Consider the following 22,309-nt stretch of genomic DNA (forward strand, 5'->3'; position numbering starts at 1 on the left):
CGTATTCTGAAATGGTTGGGCAGAACCAAGCGAATGTTACCTGTGGCCTCATAGCCCCAGTTGTACTTTGAGAAGTTTTTTTGCACTCCATATTGCAACGAAATAAAAGCTGCAGTCCACTGCACATTTGTTTCCGGAAAATGAGAGTTGAACCGTGATGCAGCCTGCAAACGAGATATTTGTTTGATTGCCACTTTCTATCTCTTTCCAGTCGGAACTCCAAAGCTACAAATTTTTAAGTTTAAAATGTCAAGATAAGGAGAAGCATATTTTGGCGGGGGATGTCGAAACGATTTTTAAAATGTTTCCAAGTCTTCAGGAAGTGGCGTCATGGACATACAAATAATATTTAAAATTATTTTGAATGTGGAGGTGGAAATAGTCGCTACCTAATTTGTTCAACTAATGCGCCAACAGAAAGCTGACATACTGCTGTTTAAATTCTGTTGCCATCCACATTCCATTGAATGTATGTTAAATATTTTTTTCTTGTGCAAATATTCGAGTAGTAGTTTCGAGTAATATGCTATTCGATATTCGCTTCGAGATGAACTGCAATATTTATATTTTCTGAGTAGTGATTTCCCTACACACCCCCAAGGCACCCCCCATGTTTTTCTGAAGGCACCCCCCTAAATTTGCAACGACTCCTTTATTCTGAATCCCTTCCCCCTAATTTCGATTCCTGGGGAAACCCGTTTCCAAGTGTTAACTGCAGCAGGTTAGCCCCGCTGAGCATGCTTCTTACCAAGCACCGCTGCATTGCGGCGGAGCTACACTTGTGTATCTCACTTCCATGGATGTGGCTTTGCTTAGTGCACCGGTGCTTGGTAAAAAGTGCACTCAACGTGGCTAACCTGCTGCGATCAACATTACGAAAAGTACAAATACCGCGGCCGCGTCCTTATGAGAAAAGCTCATTTCTAAAGCAGGATGGTGCACGTGTGTGCCTGATCTATTTGTAGAAGAAACGGAACATGCCGAACTTTTGAAGAAAACTTTGGCGAAGATTCAACAAATGTCTGCACACGTACGAGAACGTAATGGGGCCATGGATTACAAATGGACGCTATGTGGTCGTGTAGTTACCATCGTACAGTGTAGTACTACCAGCGGTTACGGCGACGTGTGTCAGCATTTGTGATTGTGGTTCTCTTCAATATTTTCTGCCTCAAGAACAGATCAACCAGGAATTGATGCAGTCCGCGAGTGACGAATGTGATTTTAATTTTATCTTTCCAGTGATGCAATGAGGTAGTTGACACAATGACTGACAAGTGTTTTAAAGTACTCCTCGCAATTATAATGCTCCTGTTTTCGGCTCACAAGTAGTTTGTGCCAGAACAAAATAATGATGCTTTTTGTTATCGTTATTTCCCGGTTTTCACGTATTTGCATAAAACTAAAGACAGAACTATCATGCTCGACATTGCACATCCGACATTCCTAAATCTTCCCATCTTCCTACACGTCGTGTGTGTCCCAACATCAGAAATCGGCGTTTTAAAGGTTAAAAACGAGACGTTGCGAATATGGTACGCACACTTTCATGCAAAGCTGACACCAAATGACTCAAATTGAAAAACATGCATATTTACAATAATATTGTTATCTCTTCTGGTGGAGGCTCAGCAGCCGTTGCATTCATTTTTGCGCACAAAACGGTGACTCCCAGAGAAAGTAAGAACAGTGTTATTGCCTTTATTTTAACAACATGCACTATAGTCGGTAACAGTTAAAGAGTAAAGTGGAAGCTCCTCCCACCTCTTTCCACTTTAGCAGAGCGAACGCTGAAGAGAAGGCGACCTCCTTTCCAGCATTTGCTCTGCTAAGTGGAAAGAGTTGGGGCGAACCTCCCGAAGTTTGGGTTCGAAATTGTCGAACCTCGCCAAGGTTAGAATTTGAAAAGTTTGCAGCTTTAGAACTCCGCTGAAGTTCGAATTCAAAAAGCTTTGACGAACGTATTAAGAGATTGACCGCTATAAAATGCAGCCGGTTACTAATGATAATGATGCAAGTACGATTCAGCATTTGCTGTAGCGCATCGGTCTCGCTCTCCGTGCACGACTTTCCTTAACGACGACGTTTAAAAACAACTAATGCTATAAAGGATGCTCCCAGCGAAGTGCCCCGCTTGAACTTCAAGCCTGCAGATCAGAAATCTGTTGGCCTACAGGTTACCTCGGGGCAAGTTACGAAGTTGTGCGCGGGAGAGGCTCTGTGCGAAAGTCGAAAGAAAAAGGTGCGAGGGCGAGGTCACCCCAAAAAGATCATTCAGCGCTTTACAAACCCGTCGTTCGTAGAACAATCAGCTAACGGTGAGACTCGGTGCAATTTCAACTCCACTTCACACATTGACATCTTGTGTTATTGACATTTGTTGCCTGGAACATGGGGGTGAACTTGGTTTGAACTTTGTCAAACCTTTGTTCAGAAGTTCGAAGTTGGTTGTACTTCTGAACTTAGCAGATTCGAAAGTTTGAAAATTGTCGAATTTTTGAGCATAGTAAGTTCGAAAATGTTGAATCTCATAACACAAAAATCGGAAGTTTGAAAACAATCAAATTTCTCAGCGCCAAAAATTTGAAAGTTTGAAAATCGTTGAAATTTTGATGTAATAAGTTTCATGTTTCAAAACTTTGCAAACCCCTTGATTCTATCTTTGAACCTCAAGTTCGCAAAAAGTTTGCGGCATCTCTAGTCTATACACACTTGCAGGCTTGCACTGATGAGGCCTCAGAACAGAAATTCGTGTATTGTGATTCGCAACTGCGGCCGCTACTACCCAACCTCCTCGTCACACCATCTCTGCAAGAAGTCGCTGTAAAATTGCCAGTAGGGTACACACAAAATGACACTGATACAATTATCTTGTAGAACATCACCTTATTTAGTAATAACTGTGTTAATATGCAATACAGGTTGCATTTAAGTATACAAAGAAAAAAAACTTCGTTGGAAAAAAAAATAAATGTCAATTTTAAGACTGGCAACAATGTAATTTTGCCGAATCTTCAGAAAAGTTAAGTTGTGCCGAATCCCAAGACTCGGCACCGAATTTTGGATTCAGCAAAAGATCAGCCCATCACCAGTTTAAATCAACCTAGCATTATTGACGAAGTGCACAACCAAAAGCGTCGCTGTAATTGGCCGTGCACTATTGGCCGAATGCTCACTACGACGTCCTGAGTAGAATTATTTCTGCTGTCATCAAAAGAAATAAGAGCCAAGCCAGTCTCAACTCTGTCGGTGTTCATTTAGGACCGTGGCGACTAGTCTTCCATTGCGCTTTTTATGTGCCCTCGAACTTATTGCTCGCTACTAATAAGGCTGAACCGCATGTCGGCAATTTAGTGATCGACGAGATTAGCGACAGCGACGAAGATTTCTCACTGTCGCTCGGTTTTTGGATTTCTAGAAAACGTTGCTCATCGCCTTGGTCGCTTGCTCCCGTCGCCTCCATGCGGTTTGCCTCGTTGCGCGACTGACAGAGCAACAGCGAAGTGGTTTGTAGTTGCTTGCCAAATCACTAACATGCGGCTTATAATATAATCCTGGTTGCGACATCAGGGATAGGAACCACAAGTCGGCATCACCGAAACATGTCACCGCGTAACCCACCGCAAACCCTCGTGCATATAGTACACAAATTTGGGAGCACTCGCCTGCCAACAACCGTACGTGTGAAACACGCTGCTCAATGATATGATTCAGCAGTATTAACTTCCTCCTATGTATACCATTGATTTTCATTTTTCTGTGGCATTTTAGAAGCGGGGACAGCAGTGGAGGGACTATCGACCTTGGTACAGCTGTTGCCAGATATGGTTCGGTCGATGTGTTCGTGCAGCATGCAGGTTTAACTCAAAAAGTGAGTGCAATAAATTATGTTCTGCTTTGCACCATTTAAAAATCAACACCTCCATCACCTGCAATATGCTCCAGCCCTGACCGCTTCGCATTTGTAGCCAAATAAATTAATCTCGCCACACTGACCGGTGTCAGCGAGCAGGTGCACGGGATATCCTGAATTCCCCATGTGCCACCTTGGAACTGCAAATAGCGCCGGCACTGAACACACTCTTCAATTTTGCAGTTGTAAAATTCACTTGCAAGCCGCTAGCTTTATTAGTGCATACACAGTGATCTTTGCTACATATGCATGATGCAAGACTGAAAGAGAAGTTTACTTAACGTCTTAATAGCTTGGTTAGGTTACCTGCATGTCATTTTGTGAACCATAGCACCAACATGACCTCCAATGGTTGGCGTCCCTCAGATGGCTTCGGTTTCGCTGTAGACGCTCAAAAACCGAGCTGAGCCCAGAGGTGTTTATAAAACTACACAAAATGATAAAACAAAATATATATATATATTTTGTAATTCAGGGACACCGACCAAGCTTAAAATAGTTGCAATCCCAGATATGAAAATATTAACCCGAGCTGCCCTTTAAAGCATAGCTATTATAACGTATGCTTTCAAACAGAGAGCAAGACAGGCTCCTCCATTCTTTCCACTTTAGAAGAACGAAGTGTCTAGCGTTACGTTCAGCGTAACCCAAGTTACGTCCAAATCTCGGCTTTCCCTAGGTTCACAAGGGAGAGAGGAGGGCGGGGGGGAGCATCAGGTATACGTGGACGTTACACTAGCCACAGTGTTAGAAGAAATGGAAAGTGAAGGAGCTCGTCCTACTAACCTTAACCTCCAACAATGTTCAAAACATTCCACCCATGAATAAATACAGGGAGTTTTCAAAAAGAGAACAGTGTTTTTCGGCTCAAATGAACAAACTAGGCATTGCAGAAAGCTCAAACTCCTTGAGAATATAAAGCTAGAAGTTGGGATAGAATGCAAAAGTTTGAGACGACATAGCCTGGATTAATATAATTGACAAAACTAAAACGTCTCTCCAGTCCACCCAAGCCCAATATTAAAACAAGAAATTATATTGTGAACACTCTTGGCACCATTCATCATCAGTGAAAAAACTTCTCAGCAAGAGAACATTGTTTTCTTCCTTGCCGACAAGTTTCATATAGAAGCTGCAGGCACACGCATCCTTTTGTTTTGACAAATTCTGGCTTAGTTGGATGTCAGCTGTTTTCCTCAATCATATTTTATCCAGGTAACGTCATGTTCTCAAAACTTTGCATTCTATCCTGATCGCTAGCCTCACATTCTCATGAAGTTTGAGCATTCTGTAATGCACAACTTATTTACCTGTGCCAAAAAACACCTTTTCTCGCAAACTCCCTGTACTTACCTTGATCCTCATAAACCCAGGCAGCACACAAGTGTCTCACATAAAACTCACTTGAAAACCGCCCAAAGCTTTCCACAACCAACCATAACAAATCTTAGCACACCCATAATGCACATACAACATATTCTGGGCTCCTTTTCCATTTACTACTGTGCGACGAGATTACATTTTGTCGCAACGCGAAATGTTGCAACCCTACAATTGTAATCTATGGAACATTGTAACATGGCAGTGACCGGTTATAACCCCGGTATAAATGTCTGCCATCCAGTTCGCATGTCCACCGGTTCAAAGGCTCGTCACATTTGAGATGCTGCCGCAAGAACATTTAAAAAAACAACTCGGCTGTAGCTTACCCACAAGTTACAGTACTCTGGGACACAGAAAGACAGTCAGCCACTGTCCTTCAGTGCCAAAGGACTGGCCAACCAGGTCGTTCAAAGGTTAATCCCAAACACAAATATTACGAAGACGCCAAAGAACTACCCAGCCGCAGTTCAAAGTACTAGCAAGAGGATGCAGAAGACTTGAAAGACGACAGTTGTAAAAGATGATTTTATTTACACAAAGCACAGACTGTTCCAAAGCAGTGGCTGACATTCTCTTTGCACTACCATAGGGTTGTTTTAACTCCCCTCTGGTGGGGGATACAAAGGACGTGTGTGAAAAAAAAAAAAACGAAGAAAAAAAATCTTTTTTTCCAATTAAAGTCACATTGCATACTTCCTGGTCCACTCCCTAGCTAGCTCGTTGTACTTCTCCCTGTCACTCTTGTAAATCTTTGCTATTTCAGGAACCAGGGGATCGTCTGGGTTGGGGTCACACAGCAGCGAGCAGATGGAAAGCAACACTGCAAGGGAGGAGAAAAATAAACAGACGAAACCATTCGTCAGGGTAGTAGTTGCGACTGCTTTGAAGAAACTATTGCTTTTTAGTTGTGTGGCGCTAGAATATGAGGCCACTGAACCAACCAACTTGCTAAACGTTAAGTATTTTTAGGGGAAAAAAATTAAATTGAAAACCTAATGGGAGGACACATTGTAGAGCAAAGTGATGTCGGACATCCCAAGTCACATGGGTTGGACTACTTCCCCGCTACTTCTCCCAAGTTGGTGTTTGTAACATCTTGGATGCTTCAGAGCACAATTATTAGGGGCGAAGCTCCTTAGGGGCTAGCCATGTCCATATGTACGTCCGCCGTGCCCCTGCTCGTAAGTTCAGCAACAAGAGCAAGAAAAAAAAAAAAAAAAAAAATAGGGGGCTCTGAGATGCCATCTTATCTGTCTTAAAAAAAGAAAAAGAAAACCACACACTACTGACATGAATGAAAACGGCACCATCAGCACTACCCATGGCCAAAATCAGTATCATCAACACCACCCGAGCTTCGCCCCAATCAACATCATTCACCACGTGGAGATGCGGTAATTTTTATTTTAGAGACTTTACTACATACTTTCATTATTGGTAAAGATCTGCCTCAGAGACAGCTTACACTCAAATATTGTAAGCTCTGTCTGCGTCAACATTACAGCAAACCAGGGAAAAGAGCCCCGAAAAGCCGGTTAAACCGGTAATTTTCGAGCTAATACAAATCAAGCAACATGCAACAAATTTGTTTCTTTTTTTTTTTTTTTGAGTCAATACATTGCACATTGTTTCCGTAAGATCTAGGCATGCATAAATTCTTTGCCAGAGGCCCCAACAACTTTTCTCCCACAAAAAGTTTAAAAGTAGGAGTATAATTAAATGCACTCTAGTTAATTTCTTCTATATTGCCCAATCTGTCATAACATGCAGATGATTAAACGGTGATGATTTAACTAAAAGCTTCTCAGTAAGCTTGGAACAGAATGCCTCCTTTGATGACCAATACGCACATTTTCTTTACACCCATTCTGAATCGGTCATTCGTATCTTTACCACAACTACATGTACAGACATTGCTTGTGCATTCCTGAAGGTGCAGACAAGATTTTTACCATCAATTCATAATGACTGCAATTGTTTACTCGCACTCATAATTCTCTAACACTCTTTTTTCATTGCTAAAATAAAATATGCGTCGCCGAACACTTGTTCTCTGCCCAAATGTAGTGCTAGAGGCCTGGACCACATGCAAATGTACCTAAGATACAGATACCGAGACATGGAAGTGCCTAGGTTTGTACCTCAGGTGCAACGAAAGTACCTAGATACCCGATTTCCAGTTACTTGTACCTAGGTATTTTACAACCCTGATATTGAATTATGGAGGTTCCACTTTACTTCATCAGTGTTACACAGTCAATATCCACGACCTCACATTTGAAACTACCATGGAACAGTAAATTCAATGACTCCAGCTAAAGAAAAGCAAAACTTCCTCATGGCCAAACTTAAAACTGCAACAAATTAACAATGGTAATAATATAACAAACAATCAAACAGGTCGTGCATGATTGCAAAAAAATGGTTAGGGGTGGCATTTCAGAATAAATTAGGGTCTGCGATGGTAGCAATCAAACCGAGGCATTCCTTCCTTGGCTGTGCAAGGACGGAATGCTGAGTGAAATGCCCTTGTTAATGAGCTTGGGATTCCAACTTTATGCTGATGATCAACACGGGACAAAACATAAAAAGGGGAGGGCATTCATCTGATCGCAAAGATGGGATCACAAAAATAAATTTTGGGGAATAGACATAAGCGTGAAATTTGACGCCACAGAGAGAGAGATGGCAAAGATAAACAAATTTTTATCGACGCGACCCTAGCAGTGCAATGACAGTTCAATAGAATGAAACTAGCTGAGTGATTTTGAATGGACTCCACAACGAGGGTATTGTGACCGGGATCCCAGATAGAGGCTGCATACTGTAGCTTTGGTCCGATTAATGTTTTATACAAGACTAATTTAAGTAAAACTGGTGCCAATGAGAAGTTACATTTTAGGCAGCCCAACATGCAGTTAGCACGAGAAGCGATACGCCAAATGTGAGGTTTCCATGAAAGGTTAGAAGTAAACGCCGAGATACTTGTAAGATGACACTTGTTCCAAAGAGTTGTCAAGGCAACAACTCTTCGGAACTTTGTTTCCGAAGAGTTGTTTACGGGACACTTATGTGTTTACATTTATTAATGTTTAGCTTTAATAGCCTTGACTCACACCAACAAGAGACGGAGTTAATGTCCGATTGAAGTGCAAGCGAGTCAGAAACGCCTTGAATTTCACGGTTGTTAACACAAAGAGGCCATAGCAACAAGCGACAAAAGGACATGGAGGTTGAAGTAAAAATGAAGAGGTAGAGCCTTACCTTTAGATATTGTGAGGGCAGGGGACCACTGTGACCTCAGGATATCCAGGCAGATGCTGCCATTGCTGTTTATGTTGGGGTGGTAGATTCTTGTCGTAAAGGCTACCTGCAACCGTGACCGCAGGAACATTCAATTAAGCGACAGGTTCAAAGGCACGGTTCAGCAATCTGCTCAATTTATGCAACTTGGAGCCAGCTGCTGACGAAGGGACATGAAACCAACCAGGCCTGCATTCTAGTTGCTAAGAGAGGAGTAGCTTAGGTGTAAAGTTTGAATTAAAAGGTCAGCCCAGGGTTCATGCAGGTATCAAAGACGAAAATTGTGGTTTTCAAGGAGCATATCTCATTGAAAGCATTACTTGCACAAGACAAGATATGAAGAGGATTTTGCAAGCCAGTCCCTGTAATTTCGTTGGTCAGCCTCGAGCATTGGAACTTGGATTTCCCAGGCATTTTTTTTTTTTTTCCACCTGCAGACACTGCATTAATTTCGACCGCTACGATTACACGATGCAAAAACCACACCAGCCTAAGTATAACGTTCAAGCTCCGACGGCAACTTCTGATCCCGTACTGGAAATAACACGAAGGAGTGGATTGAATATGGATTTGGCTATGCCCTTCAGAACCGAAACTAACTCCAGTGTGGCCAGGCATTCAAAAACATCTGCTAAGTGTGTCGTGTCTGAAACGCAAAGGCTACTCTGTAAAATTTAAACAAGAATTTAGACACTTCAAAACAAGTTATAATAAAATCATTCGAAATCTGCGCGTATTGTAGGGCTTTCATTGGTCCACACAGTGTAGTCTGCAAGGAAAGTGTTTACATGCTTGTCTCTTGCCCTGAGATGGATAGGAGGTTCTGTACTATAGGACTTGGTAAATGTGACAACTAAAACCATTTTAAACAATATAAAATCAAAAACAACCTTCTCCAAAAATGACTTCAGTGCCCCTTTACCACCACTTCAGTTTTCCCACCAAACTTGGAGGGGAAGTTGAAGTCACTGACTTAAACAACTCCAGTTCCCCCGCTAAATTTAGCGGAGAAAATCATGTCACGTGACCCGACAACACACGACACATGAATGAAATTTACCCACTAAATCTAGCAGGAAAAGTGACGTCCCACAACCTATACACCAATTTAGTTTTCCAGCTAAATTTAGCAGAAAAATTGACGTCACTTGACCTATGCACCCGATTTCCCTGCTCAATGCTAACAAAAAGTAAAAAAAAAAAAAGTTTTTTTTTATTGGACAAAAAAAGACTGTTTCATGTCTTCTAAATAATTTTGAACGATCATACCACAAATACAGCATTGAAAGCATTATAGAACTAAGGCGATAAAGGTGGGTTCCAGTTTTTTAGGAAGTGTTCTAAGGGGTCGTGAAACAAACGTCCTTCCGAAATTCTGAGCTATATGTCTCACACTCGAACGTAATGATCGTTCGGATTCACTCACTAGAGTAAAAAAAACAATTTCGACTTCCCGGGGAGCTTCCCTCCCAGTTCTACAAACATGTCACGATAGGTAACCAATAGGAAATTTTTGTTGTCTACGACAGGTGGCGACATAGACCAGACCCGACTCCAACAGTGGCATCATGTCATCATGCACGAATGTTAATGGATGACATCTGATGTCTGATTTTATGCCCAAAGACTTGCAAGCTCGTTGAGCTCTTACGTTGCCTATTACGCCGTGGTCGGCGTTTAGGTTTCGAGCCGTACGCCGACACCATGCGGTGTTTGTGTTACCGTATGTGGCGCGGCAGAGGAGCGTTTGCGGAAATTGTTTTCAACTTCGATCGGCCGAACAGAGTCCCGACACGATCAACAAATGACGAGCTACAAATATGCTCACGCTTCGACCAGAAAATTGCTGATCTGCTCATGGAGAAAGGACGAGTAGGCAGGAAATATATGAAAAATGAATTGCCTTTGGGTACTTGAGAAGCAGCACGTCAAGTTTCCGGCGAGGAAGATCATGGTAAAGGAAAATAACGGAAAACTCGCGACCTTAAAGCCAATGTCCTAGGATACACCCGCGAAAATGAACGACCCAATACGGATGTGCTGGTAGCAGAGGGTTTACGCGTGCGTCTCTCCTCGATACCGACATTGCAGAGGTCTGGATTTGAATCCCCTTGGGATTATAATTTTTTATTGCTCCACTTTAATCCACAATGAGCTTCCACAACCGCATTCCACGAAGAATGCGAGCAGCGGCAGGAAGAGCAGCATGGTTACAATGCATACCAAACCAGAGAAGACCCGGATATGTTTGAAACCGAAACTGCATCCCAATCACGTGATGTAGTGGTGTCTAACTAATAGAAGAATGCCAAAAGTAAATGATTGTTTTTATCACTCCAAATTTAATATTTGAAGGTTAAATAAATTTGAGTTTATGTCTTTCTTCTTGTACGATAGATTTCCTAAAGTAAAGTTTAATCCGAATAGTGGAATGGAGAAAAATGTGTTCAAAAAGTTCGAACCCCTACCTTTTTTTTAACGTCTGTGGACCGAATATAATTTATAAAAAAATTAACTATGTACAGTAAACTACTGAAAATTTTTGGGAATACTCTTTAGATGTTGGTAGATGTAAATATGGCATTTTTCAAAATACTTTTTTTCTTCCAGAAATTTTTTTTCTGGGTAGTGTCCTTTTAAAAATATAATTGCAATTTACAAAATTGTTTAATGTGAAGTAAAATACCTATAGTGAGAGTTAGAGACAAAATGTATTGCAGAAAATGGAATTCTAGAGAAAAACAATACCTATGGAGCCCTGCATATCCGTGGATTACCTACGAATCATACGCAGGTAATCCACGGATCATACGCAGGTAATCCACACTAAACTGGTGGGTAGAGATAAAAATTAATCAGATTTGGTGGATCGCAGATCAGTTGCGGATGCCAGGGGCTGCGAAGCGGACGTCCGCGGGTCCGGATCTACATTTTTGCTAAGGTGGCCCATAAATGTGTGTGACCCCACAATGTTGAGTGAATAAGTAAGTGATACTATAAAATGCATCAGGGAGAACATTGTTCTTTGCATCAAGGAAGATTTTTTTCTCCCCATGGATTGTTTTAGAACGTTCTATCTTGTCAAAAACGTTCCTAGAAAAAGAGCATCACATGGTCCCGGGAAAGTGTGTTCTTGTTTGGCAGGGAAAGAGCGGAAAACATTTTTTGGGGCAAAGAAAACCCAAAACGTACAAGCCACAAGAAAGTAGAAGAAGCCCACAACTAGCTTCTTCGCCTACAAGTAGATAGAAAAAGACTGAACTCAACCTTCCAAAGTGGTGACGCTTGAGCCAGCACAAGTTTCTGTACCTCATTATTGTAGCGCAGTTCATGCATGCCATTCCAGCATCTAGCGCATCAACGGAGAGATACATCTCTTAGCGGGTATTCATTTGAGAGAGACGAACCAGTCTGAATTCATTCATGTTGACGATACTCTGCTTCTTCGACACAGGAACCTCGACAAGTGAAACATTGCGTGTGGGACCGTTTTCTTTTTCTCGGCAGTTGGCACCGAGTTGTTTTTAAGTGTATGGTTCTGAGCATGCAGTTGAGGGTTCATACTTAAAAGTGAAACAGATAGGAGGTGTTGCCATTATCGAATATTGTGATATTTCACCAGTGGTGTACTTGTGCCTTACCAGATATACACGAGCACTTAGTTGCAGTAGAGTGCCTTTCCTCTCCAACTTTTTTTTTTAATGCTTGGCCTAAGTAAAATGACAATCTTATTAGTCTGTCATTTGTTAATTTTCATGTTCATAATATATGCATCTGCTTTAAGTGTGTTTTACAAACCAAAAAGGAAAATAAATATTAAAGTTTCCTTCCTTTTGAGTGCATCTTCTGCACAGAGCATCAGTGTCACAGACTCCCAAGATCTCATAACTGCGATCATATTTCCAGCGATACGAAGTGTCTCTTGAAGGATGATCGCTTAATATATATGATAAAACAACATGATAAAAAATTATTTTCAGCTTATTTTCACACAAAGAGTTATTTCTAGAACGGTAAGCAGACTGCTTATAAAATACCATCCAGATGTTCTTTTTTATGCTTGATTTTATGACTTAAAATGAACGCACCGATTGAGGGTTGGATGTGGTTCTTTCTGAATTTAGTGGATACGGTTCAGATGCAGATGCAATAACTGAAGATTGCGGATGCGGTTCAGATGTGGATACGAAGTCTGAATGCAGATGGGATGCGGATGATCAAACTTATTAGTGCAGGGTTCTAACAATAACACCCAAAAGGACATAACAAAGATCAAAACTTTTTTTTTGTTTTACAATGTTTAGTTTTCTTCCTGAAAGGTCAGCTTTTCAGATTATGAGTAGCTTAACCCCTTAAGTGGGGACTTTTTTGACCAAAAATATTTACAATATTTTTAATATTCTCAATATTCTCAACAATGTTCTCAAAACCTAAAACAAATTTATTTATATCAAGTTGGATGTGCACCCCGGCACTTGCTACAATCCGAAATGGATTGTTCACTGTGCTGGAGTCTTGCCAGGTTGGAGCAGACCCTGAAGTTAATGGTGTTTCCAAAAACAATCGTTCCGCTGTGTCATCATCAATTTTCGTGTCGGATCCTGGGGACCATTCCATCGAACTCGAGAAATCAACATCGCAGTCGCAGTCCTTGCGAGTATTTTGCAGCAGCTCAGTGATTTCTTCACCGGTGAAGGAACGCGCTGGCGTTTCCTGGATACCATTTTCCAAACAAAGTCAAAGGTGTCATACAAGAGTCTTCAATCCTTTTTTTTGTGCTGCCATGTATGCATCGTTTTTAAAACTAAAAATGTTTCCAATACACGAGGATAGATGGAGCATCCGACCCACACGCTAAATTGAGCGAGCGTTTACAGACACGCTTCCCAACAGGAAATAAAGTGCAGCGCGTCTACAGACACTCCCCAATCTGAGGTCAAAATTGATGCGCGTCTACAGACGCGCTCCCCAGTTAAAGGGTTAACCTGTTCCTCAAGAAATTACAGTCGGTAACACCACTGAATGAAGCCTTTATATTTTCAAATTATACATTTTCTTGAACTGCATTTTCTGCCAAAAAGTGAAACTGAGAAAAATGCATTTGAAGTTTCAACTTTACGTTTTTCTATTTTCTACGAGTCCCAGGCACAGAAATTTCATCTGAAGCATTGTCAGCATGTTCCTCTTTGAGACGCGGTTGTTCCTCTGGCAATAGCTACCAGCTTGTAGAATTTGTAGGCGAGCTAACTTTGGTAGCAGGCATACCTTGACAGATAAACTGCCAAGAACCAAGAGGTAAATAATACTTAGGAAGAGTGGCAAAGCAGCAATATTGTCTGAAGTTGAAGATACTGTCAAAAGGACATTACTCAAGATAACACAATATCACGTCACCAGACAGGAACATTCGTAAGCCGTTTCCGGTCTCAACCAATAAGAATGCTCCCATATCAGATTTTTCTCTTTTTTTTTTTCTGCTTGGGTGCCACTGATGCTTTTCTTCAGCTGGGAAAGCTCCTACAGGCTATATCTAGAGTAAATGATGCTTCCAACGAAGGTGAGATGTTCTGGCTATGCCAATTATGAAGCATCTCTAATTAAAGATCAGAAAAATTTTCTCCCTGTCGACTGGGAGGGTTGCCGGCATGCCGAAAAAATTTCTTGTGAAGTAAATCCTATACTCTAAAAATAGTTTCTGAAACCATTACAGTCACCGACTGATTTTTCGGACTTTGCAGGGACCGAAGGAACGTCCGAATAATTGAGCAGTCCGAAAAATCGGCAGATTACAAAACTTGTCCATTACATCTAGGCGGGCTTAAAAAACACGTCAATAGTGCCTTGCTTCGAGTTACGCCTCCGCTTGCATTCAGCCACTTTTTATTAAGGCAAAAGCCTTATATGTTTTATCGTTCAGTCTATCCTTTAACGTCCTTGAGGGAAAACGCGTCAGCGACACGAAAAGTATGAAAACACGTTGGCTACGTGAAAGGTACCAAAAACGAAAGGTACCTATGAAACGGCGCCAGAGGTGTGTCGTCAGAGAGAGCGCTGTCTTCGGACGTTCGCTATCACGTTTACATCGGCGCTTGGGCTTTCGCCTTCAAGTCGTCTTGGGGATAACATGAGAGACCCTGCAAACTTTTTCGCTTGAGAGTCGCTGCCTTCTTTTCTAGTGTTAAGGCCGAGTACTTTCCGTGCTTCTTAGGGACACTTTGCGGCGACGGAAGAGCAGATGGGGCCATGACGTGCGAGCCAGCATAGTCCAAAAACACGGATCACCGAGATGAACAAGTTCACGACTGCAGAACGGCGAATGAACAAAGCAAAATTGTAACAATGATGATAATGAAGCGCAGACAGAGAAAAAAAAAGTCGTAGCATAGCGTCACCTAGCCGTAGGACCTAACAGTACTCAAGTAGCACTGCCAAACCAAGTCAATCTGTGTGCAGCCAACATAGAATCTAAAATGACGACTTCTCGGTGGTGTTTCCCGTTAATCGCTTGCGACGATTCTGTCCGAAAAATCAAACTTTCGGACTTCGAACTGTCCGAAACAATGCGAATATGCTCCATTCCTATTGGGTAGGTCAAGCTTTAGGTCCGAAATATCGAACAAGTCCAAATTATCGGCGTCAGATAATTCGGTCGGCTACTGTAGTTGTAAATTAGTTAATAAACATGAACACAACATTTTTACATTTTTTCTTTGAAAAATTGGAATCCCGAGGTCAAATTTTCTTTAAAAAAAAATTGGGTTGTGTGTGTGTTTATACAGCCCAGAACTTGGTCTGCCTCAACGGGCTAATGACAACACCCACTGTTTGTCATTTAACCTATGCCTTTTCAAACAATGTTCAAATTCAAGATGCAATCACTGTAACCAACACCACTTTCGTGACCACTGTAGAGATCGGGGGTGCTTTCCCCATTTGTGGCCGGTCGGCATAAGTGACTTCGACAACGTGCACAAAAAAATTGCTTAGCATCTAGACCAGTGGTTCTCAAACAGGGGTTCGCGAAGGCATTCAAAGGTCCTGCAAAGCCCTGCCTCATCAATAAAACCCACCAATCTTTTTTTTTTTTTTTTTTTCAGATTAAGAAGAAATGTTGATTTTTGGGCGAGTTTTCTCGTGTCTTTGTCAATAAGAGAAGTTACTTCCCACTAGCCCTTAGTTATTTCCATTTATTCAATCATTATTATATTTAACTTGTACCTTTCCCCTCCCTTCACCACAAACGGGGGTCCTCCATCATCTCCACAGATCCACAAGGGGTTAGCGAAACATTGATGGTTGAGAGCCACTGATCTAGACAATAATTCTAGAGATGTTCATGAACAACGGTTCTTACCTTAGGTGGCTTGAATGGATAGTCTGTAGGGAAATGGATCGTAAGGAAAAACACTCCCCCCTGGTATGGACTGTCAGGCTGCAGAGAAAAAAGGTACAACTTATCAGACAAACTCTAAGCTACAGAAACTGGCACGGTGCAGAACAGTCAGAGAGGCTAAAACAGCAAGTTTGCTACATTCACTAGATTTTCTGTAGATGACATCATATGCCTGCAAAACAACTAGGTATGCTTCCTCTCAAATCCGAAAAAGAGAAAATAAATGTGGAAGCAGTTCCTAAGGCCAGTGGCTAAAGGATAGAACAATGCCTTTTATCTGGACTTCTTAAACAGGCTGTGTCTTTAGGAGTTCCTTCCAATACACACAGCACTCTTACAACACCATCAGGGTGTTGACACTAAATATATCATATTCTCCCCTGGTTTCGTTTAACTGCCTTAACAGAATCTAATTTGGTGAAATAAAGATGTCCAGAAACTTAAATAAAGATGTCCAGAAACTTCACCAGCAAAATATTAGAAAAAGTTTAAACAGAGTCACGACCCAAATGAAGACGCTGCTACCGTTTAACTAAAAAAAGAAATGAAGGTGTGGCAAAGGTACTCACAGGTCCCATTATTGTTGCTTGCCAATGAAATACTGCAATGAGTGAAAGCGAAAAAAGGAATGAAAAGACCCTCTCAGATTTCACAGAAAAACACCAGTCGAAAATCAGTCTCTGCATTTAACAAAAAATACAAAACATTGTTCCACTTGCACAAAATTAAGAACCAGCAACAAACTAATTAGGGAAAGGGCTGAGTGACAAAGCTATGACGTCCTGCTACAATCTAGTCCCACAACTTATTCAGACTGATCAGACAACTCTGCACGTGGATGCATTCTTTCAGTTTCTCTTCCCCATCAAACCACGAGTGAAGTGCCCAATTAACAATCAGAAAATGTATATACAATTGCCGACCAATTTTTCGAACAGATTTGATTACTCCGACGTTTTCGCCAAACCGTCACTCACCCCACAGAGTAATGTATAACACTGACCAATATTTTGGACACCATAAAGCTTATTGCTCAATATATTTCGGACATAATTTGCGCGATTTCCTCAGCTCAGTTACAAAACAGCTGCCGCAATAGCACTGCAGGCTTAGTCGCCGCCATTTTGGTTGTTTTGATTTTGCCCTGTAGCCTCGGTACCACGTTTTATGCAATAAACCAGCTGGGATGAGGCTATAGTCGGCTTTTATGGTTCTTGCAGCTTTTGGAGTGCAACCACGGGAAGAGAGGCTGTCTGCCATTCTTGTGGCCTTTCAGCACAAAGGTTTTTTGCCGACAGGCTTAGAATTGAAGCGAGCCTGGTAGACTAAACATCTCCAAATAGTGCCAAATAGCACCAACCTCAACTTCGCTCTTTGTGCCAACGAAGGCACCGAAAAAGTGCAGCACCGTAATCAAACAGATCAACAAACAAGTGAAAAGTGAACAATATAAAGCGGCATTGCATGAGAACTTCAAATTGACATCATACAAGTGGAAAGTACACATAATTAAATTACAAATAGCGCTAGGACGAGGACAGACGAAGAAGTGGACAGGACAGGCGCTCCCTCGTATCGCCCGCGTCGGCTGCGGTGCCCTATGAGAGCGAAAATCCCAAGTCTGCGCGGTCTCTGACAAGACAATTTCGGCGCCGTTTAATTGGCTCCCTCGTATCGCCCGCGTCGGCTGCGGTGCCCTATGAGAGCGAAAATCCCAAGTCTGCGCGGTCTCTGACAAGACAATTTCGGCGCCGTTTAATTGGCTCACTCGTATCGCCCGCGTCGGCTGCGGTGCCCTATGAGAGCGAAAATCCCAAGTCTGCGCGGTCTCTGACAAGACAATTTCGGCGCCGTTTAATTGGCTCACTCGTATCGCCCGCGTCGGCTGCGGTGCCCTATGAGAGCGAAAATCCCAAGTCTGCGCGGTCTCTGACAAGACAATTTCGGCGCCGTTTAATTGGCTCCCTCGTATCGCCCGCGTCGGCTGCGGTGCCCTATGAGAGCGAAAATCCCAAGTCTGCGCGGTCTCTGACAAGACAATTTCGGCGCCGTTTAATTGGCTCACTCGTATCGCCCGCGTCGGCCGCGGTGCCCTATGAGAGCGAAAATCCCAAGTCTGCGCGGTCTCTGACAAGACAATTTCGGCGCCGTTTAATTGGCTCACTCGTATCGCCCGCGTCGGCTGCGGTGCCCTATGAGAGCGAAAATCCCAAGTCTGCGCGGTCTCTGACAAGACAATTTCGGCGCCGTTTAATTGGCTCCCTCGTATCGCCCGCGTCGGCTGCGGTGCCCTATGAGAGCGAAAATCCCAAGTCTGCGCGGTCTCTGACAAGACAATTTCGGCGCCGTTTAATTGGCTCCCTCGTATCGCCCGCGTCGGCTGCGGTGCCCTATGAGAGCGAAAATCCCAAGTCTGCGCGGTCTCTGACAAGACAATTTCGGCGCCGTTTAATTGGCTCACTCGTATCGCCCGCGTCGGCTGCGGTGCCCTATGAGAGCGAAAATCCCAAGTCTGCGCGGTCTCTGACAAGACAATTTCGGCGCCGTTTAATTGGCTCCCTCGTATCGCCCGCGTCGGCTGCGGTGCCCTATGAGAGCGAAAATCCCAAGTCTGCGCGGTCTCTGACAAGACAATTTCGGCGCCGTTTAATTGGCTCCCTCGTATCGCCCGCGTCGGCTGCGGTGCCCTATGAGAGCGAAAATCCCAAGTCTGCGCGGTCTCTGACAAGACAATTTCGGAAAATATGTAGCAAAATATGTGGAAATTTTATATTTTGGCTGAAACCGATTTTTCGGATCGCTTGATATTTTCGACAATTTCGGGGTCCCCTCCGAGTCCAAAAAATTAGTTGGAGACTGTATACAAGACAAAGTGAGTTTGATGCAATGAGAAAAATAACCACAAAAGATTTGTCTGCTTCAAAGCATAACCTAAACATATACTGCACAACTTTGGTAGTGCGAACACAACTTCAATGCTCTCTCACATACTACTCTGAAAGGGTATCGATGATTACCATAATTTGCCAGTTAGGTTGAGGCTCCGCTCTAAAGAAGCACTTTCTATCACAGCGATAGTTTTTGATGACCGCTTTTTGATTTCATAAGAAAAAGAGACAAAATCGGTGATTACTTCTTTGCACTAACCGTGTCACACCATATACATACAGGCTATACACGTCAGGGCTGCCGACAGAAAGGATAGCTATGCAATACTACATAGAGAGCTGGTATAAAAAAAACTTTAAAATTATTATTTAGCACTTTTACTGGGGCACAAAGAAGTGCACTTCATGGCATCTGGATGTTGGCCGATGCATTGCTAAGTAGAAAAAGGTGCTTCCAAACATTTATTTCAAACGGAGATTTCAGACTTTCTTGAGTCTTTCTCGCACAAAGTAGTTTGCCTTTAAGTTTTAACCTCCAAACCCACTACTCCAAACCTATTTACCTAGTCGACCTGTCCAATGAACTTAGAAATTCGATTTGCGGTTTGTAGGCTTTGAGATATCCTACGTATAGACCAGTGTTTGCTCTGTTCCATAAGTGCTGCCATGCAAGCATTTTTTTTTAGAAACCTTTGCACATATTGTAGTGCAAGAACGTCAGAAATGCATAGTAACGAAGCAAAAATCTTGTTTTATGCACAGCCCCTTTCTTCACAAAAGCCTCCGTTTGCGATTATAATTTCCCATTTTTATCGCTGGGCCCAAGGATTTTGGACGCTGGTCTATTGCAATGTTGCGGAGTGGGCACCCCCATTCCATTCCAATTCCATTCTGGGGAATTAAATTTTCTATAATTCCAATTCCTTTCAACTCCTCGGAATTGGGAAACTGGGCCCATTCCCGCTCCTGGAATGGCTGAATCATTCCATTCCATTCCGTCATTTCCTAAACTTAAAAATTGGCACTTGACAGCTACATTGTGTTGCCGGCATAAGTAGCATAAAGCTGACATTATCAAACGGATAGACAAGACAAACGCAAAAAATGCTAAATGCCTAAAAAAAGCCCCGATTTCACTAAGCGGAGTGCTGGTGGCACAAAGTGTTTGTTTACATTGTACTGCGAACATCAAGAAAGCCCGTTGATTTGTCGATGCTTGTTTAAAACATCTGTCTCGCAATCAAGTAGCTCGCAACAAACAACAAAACTTAAATCCACTCCTTTTTTTTTCTCTTTTGCAAACTTTTTTTGCATTTTACTTTTACGACATACGCATCCAGCGTGTTAGTTCGACAAGACGATAGAAGTATCCAGTTCGTGCGTGTCGCAGAAATAAGCAATATTACTGTTTTCTTCAAATACCTGCACAGCAACACTGCTAGTACGCTTCTTGAAGAGACTCTGTTCACAGCGGCAAGAACAGATCCTCTGACAAAGTGCAACCTCTACGGCGCAGCAAGAGGGACCGTCTAGACCATGTCCCGAAATCCGTTTTAAAATGCACAAGTTCACGCTTGCTTTACGAATATCGGTATTTCTTATCATATTCAATTCAAATATTTATGTGTTTTCCAGCCGATCAATAGAACGTCTGCTGGGCTCAAATATACGTTAGTTCATTGTGGTTGGTTGTTCACACTGTGGCAACGGGTCGCACAGTCTGCGTCGACAAAGCTAGCTTCAGACTGATACAATTAAAGGGGTACTACCGCACCGTTCGAATTGACATTCCCCATCTCTCCTCATCACCACCGTCCAACTGATTTCTCACCGCCTCAAACAGGGTCCAGGACAAGAAGCATGAATGCAAACCAGATAGCCGAGACGTGCGGACGCCAAAACCTCAGTAACAGCTAGCACTAGCACCTAGCTCTCCTTCTCAGTAGCCCTCACAGAAACGTTTGCGCCTCATCCAGCAGCCTGGATGAGGCGCAAACTGTCTTTCTGCAGGTCTAGTCAGTTCGGTCAGGCGACAAGAGCGGTGACGAGTCTACTTCACCTTACGATGGACCGCGACAACCAGCACGAGAGCCATCGAAACCAATCCAATGCCTTCTAAGTGTCGCGTGACCCTGGGGCGCACGCAACGTGCCGTGCGTATAGTCCCGCTCAAGGTGCTGGATTACCTGGGGCGACTCGTACCGTCCGCAGCGGTCCATCGCGAGGTGAAACAGAGTATGCAGGTACTAAAGTCAAAAGAAATGAGCGGGAATCCGATAGCTCGCTTGTAACCCTAACCCACTTGAATGTAGAACATATAACACAGAAAACATGCATCGGAACAAAGACCAAGTAAAATGCAGTATAGAAAACAAGTGTCGGAGCAAAGTGCGAGCAGCAAAGAAAGAAGTGAATATCGCTTTGTTCTACTGCCGAAGCAAATTGAGCAAACCCACATTTCACACTTCAAAGGAGTGCGCACGAATGAACGTGGAAGGCAGCAGGGTTGGCCGCCTGCTAAACAACGCTCCTCGAACTCTAAGAAAACAATAGCTGATCATCTTTCGGCGGCGCACGAGTCAGTGAGTTATCAGAGCTCTACGAGTGATGAGTTGCCCCCGCTACCAGATCTGTCTGTGCGCGTGTGCATTCTCCACGCATTCGCAAAAAAAAAAAAAAAAAAAAAAAAGAGGCAGGACAAGGCCATGCCATGCCTCCGTGCATGGCGATTTCTTTCCTTGCCACTCCCTTCGTTTCTTTTGCTTGTCGCCTGCCCGTCCCTAAAAGGTGCCACTGCCCCCCCCCCCCCTTCCCCTCCCCCATTTTGCTCTCTGCCTTGACGCTTAATTTTTGTATCGCATTTTTTGTCGTATAAATCTGTTAGGGCTCCATGCGGGCTAGCAGTTTCCCTGTCACTTTATTTCTGAGCAACTGACTCGCTGACTGGCTCAGTATAGGTAACCGTAACCCCCCCCCCCCCCCCCCCCAAACAAAAGAAAAAAGCTTGGCCCATTCTATTTCTGGCAAAAGGCATCTAATTCCATTCCCATTCCGTTCCCCTCAACGTTGCCGCCCATTCCATTCCCCCCATTCCATTCCGGGGTCGCGAAAATGCGGAATGATTCCGGAATCATTCCAACTCCGGAGTGGCAACTCCATAACACTGGTCTATTGTGCCCAAAGCAGCTTTCAGAACGACACACTTGCACTCTAGCTTTACTCTACATTCCTGAAAGTTTACAGAACCTTGAACCTGTCAAACTAAAATTTGTAATGGTCTAATGACTTGTTAAACTCGTAAAATGGGAAGTTAGAAACATTCAAGCTTTTAACTCTTGAAAGACTGAGCCTCAAAGAAGACCAAAGAAATCTGCCAAACTCGAATTGAGAAAACAGTTTAAACCTTTCAACCCTTTCAAGCTCAAACTA

At 42.9% G+C, this 22,309-nt stretch overlaps 1 protein-coding gene across 1 annotated transcript in view; it reads right to left on the reverse strand.

Annotated features, from left to right (window-relative positions):
• Window positions 1-5,802: 5,802 nt before the first annotated feature.
• The window catches only part of LOC115325376 (ubiquitin-conjugating enzyme E2-17 kDa), a 31,772-nt gene continuing 15,265 nt past the window's right edge, over window positions 5,803-22,309 (reverse strand). Inside the window, exons 3-6 of the mRNA XM_029986096.3 lie at window positions 16,562-16,593; window positions 15,954-16,031; window positions 8,561-8,666; window positions 5,803-6,116 (exon numbers count right to left, since the gene is read on the reverse strand). Of these exons, the coding sequence (XP_029841956.1) occupies window positions 5,977-6,116; window positions 8,561-8,666; window positions 15,954-16,031; window positions 16,562-16,593 (356 nt within the window). The 3' untranslated portion in view covers window positions 5,803-5,976. The remainder of the gene's footprint in view (window positions 6,117-8,560; window positions 8,667-15,953; window positions 16,032-16,561; window positions 16,594-22,309) is intronic.

The sequence above is a fragment of the Ixodes scapularis genome, unplaced genomic scaffold (assembly GCF_016920785.2).
Source record: "Ixodes scapularis isolate PalLabHiFi unplaced genomic scaffold, ASM1692078v2 PGA_scaffold3__209_contigs__length_174095766, whole genome shotgun sequence".
Classification (NCBI taxonomy): Eukaryota; Metazoa; Arthropoda; class Arachnida; order Ixodida; family Ixodidae; genus Ixodes; species Ixodes scapularis.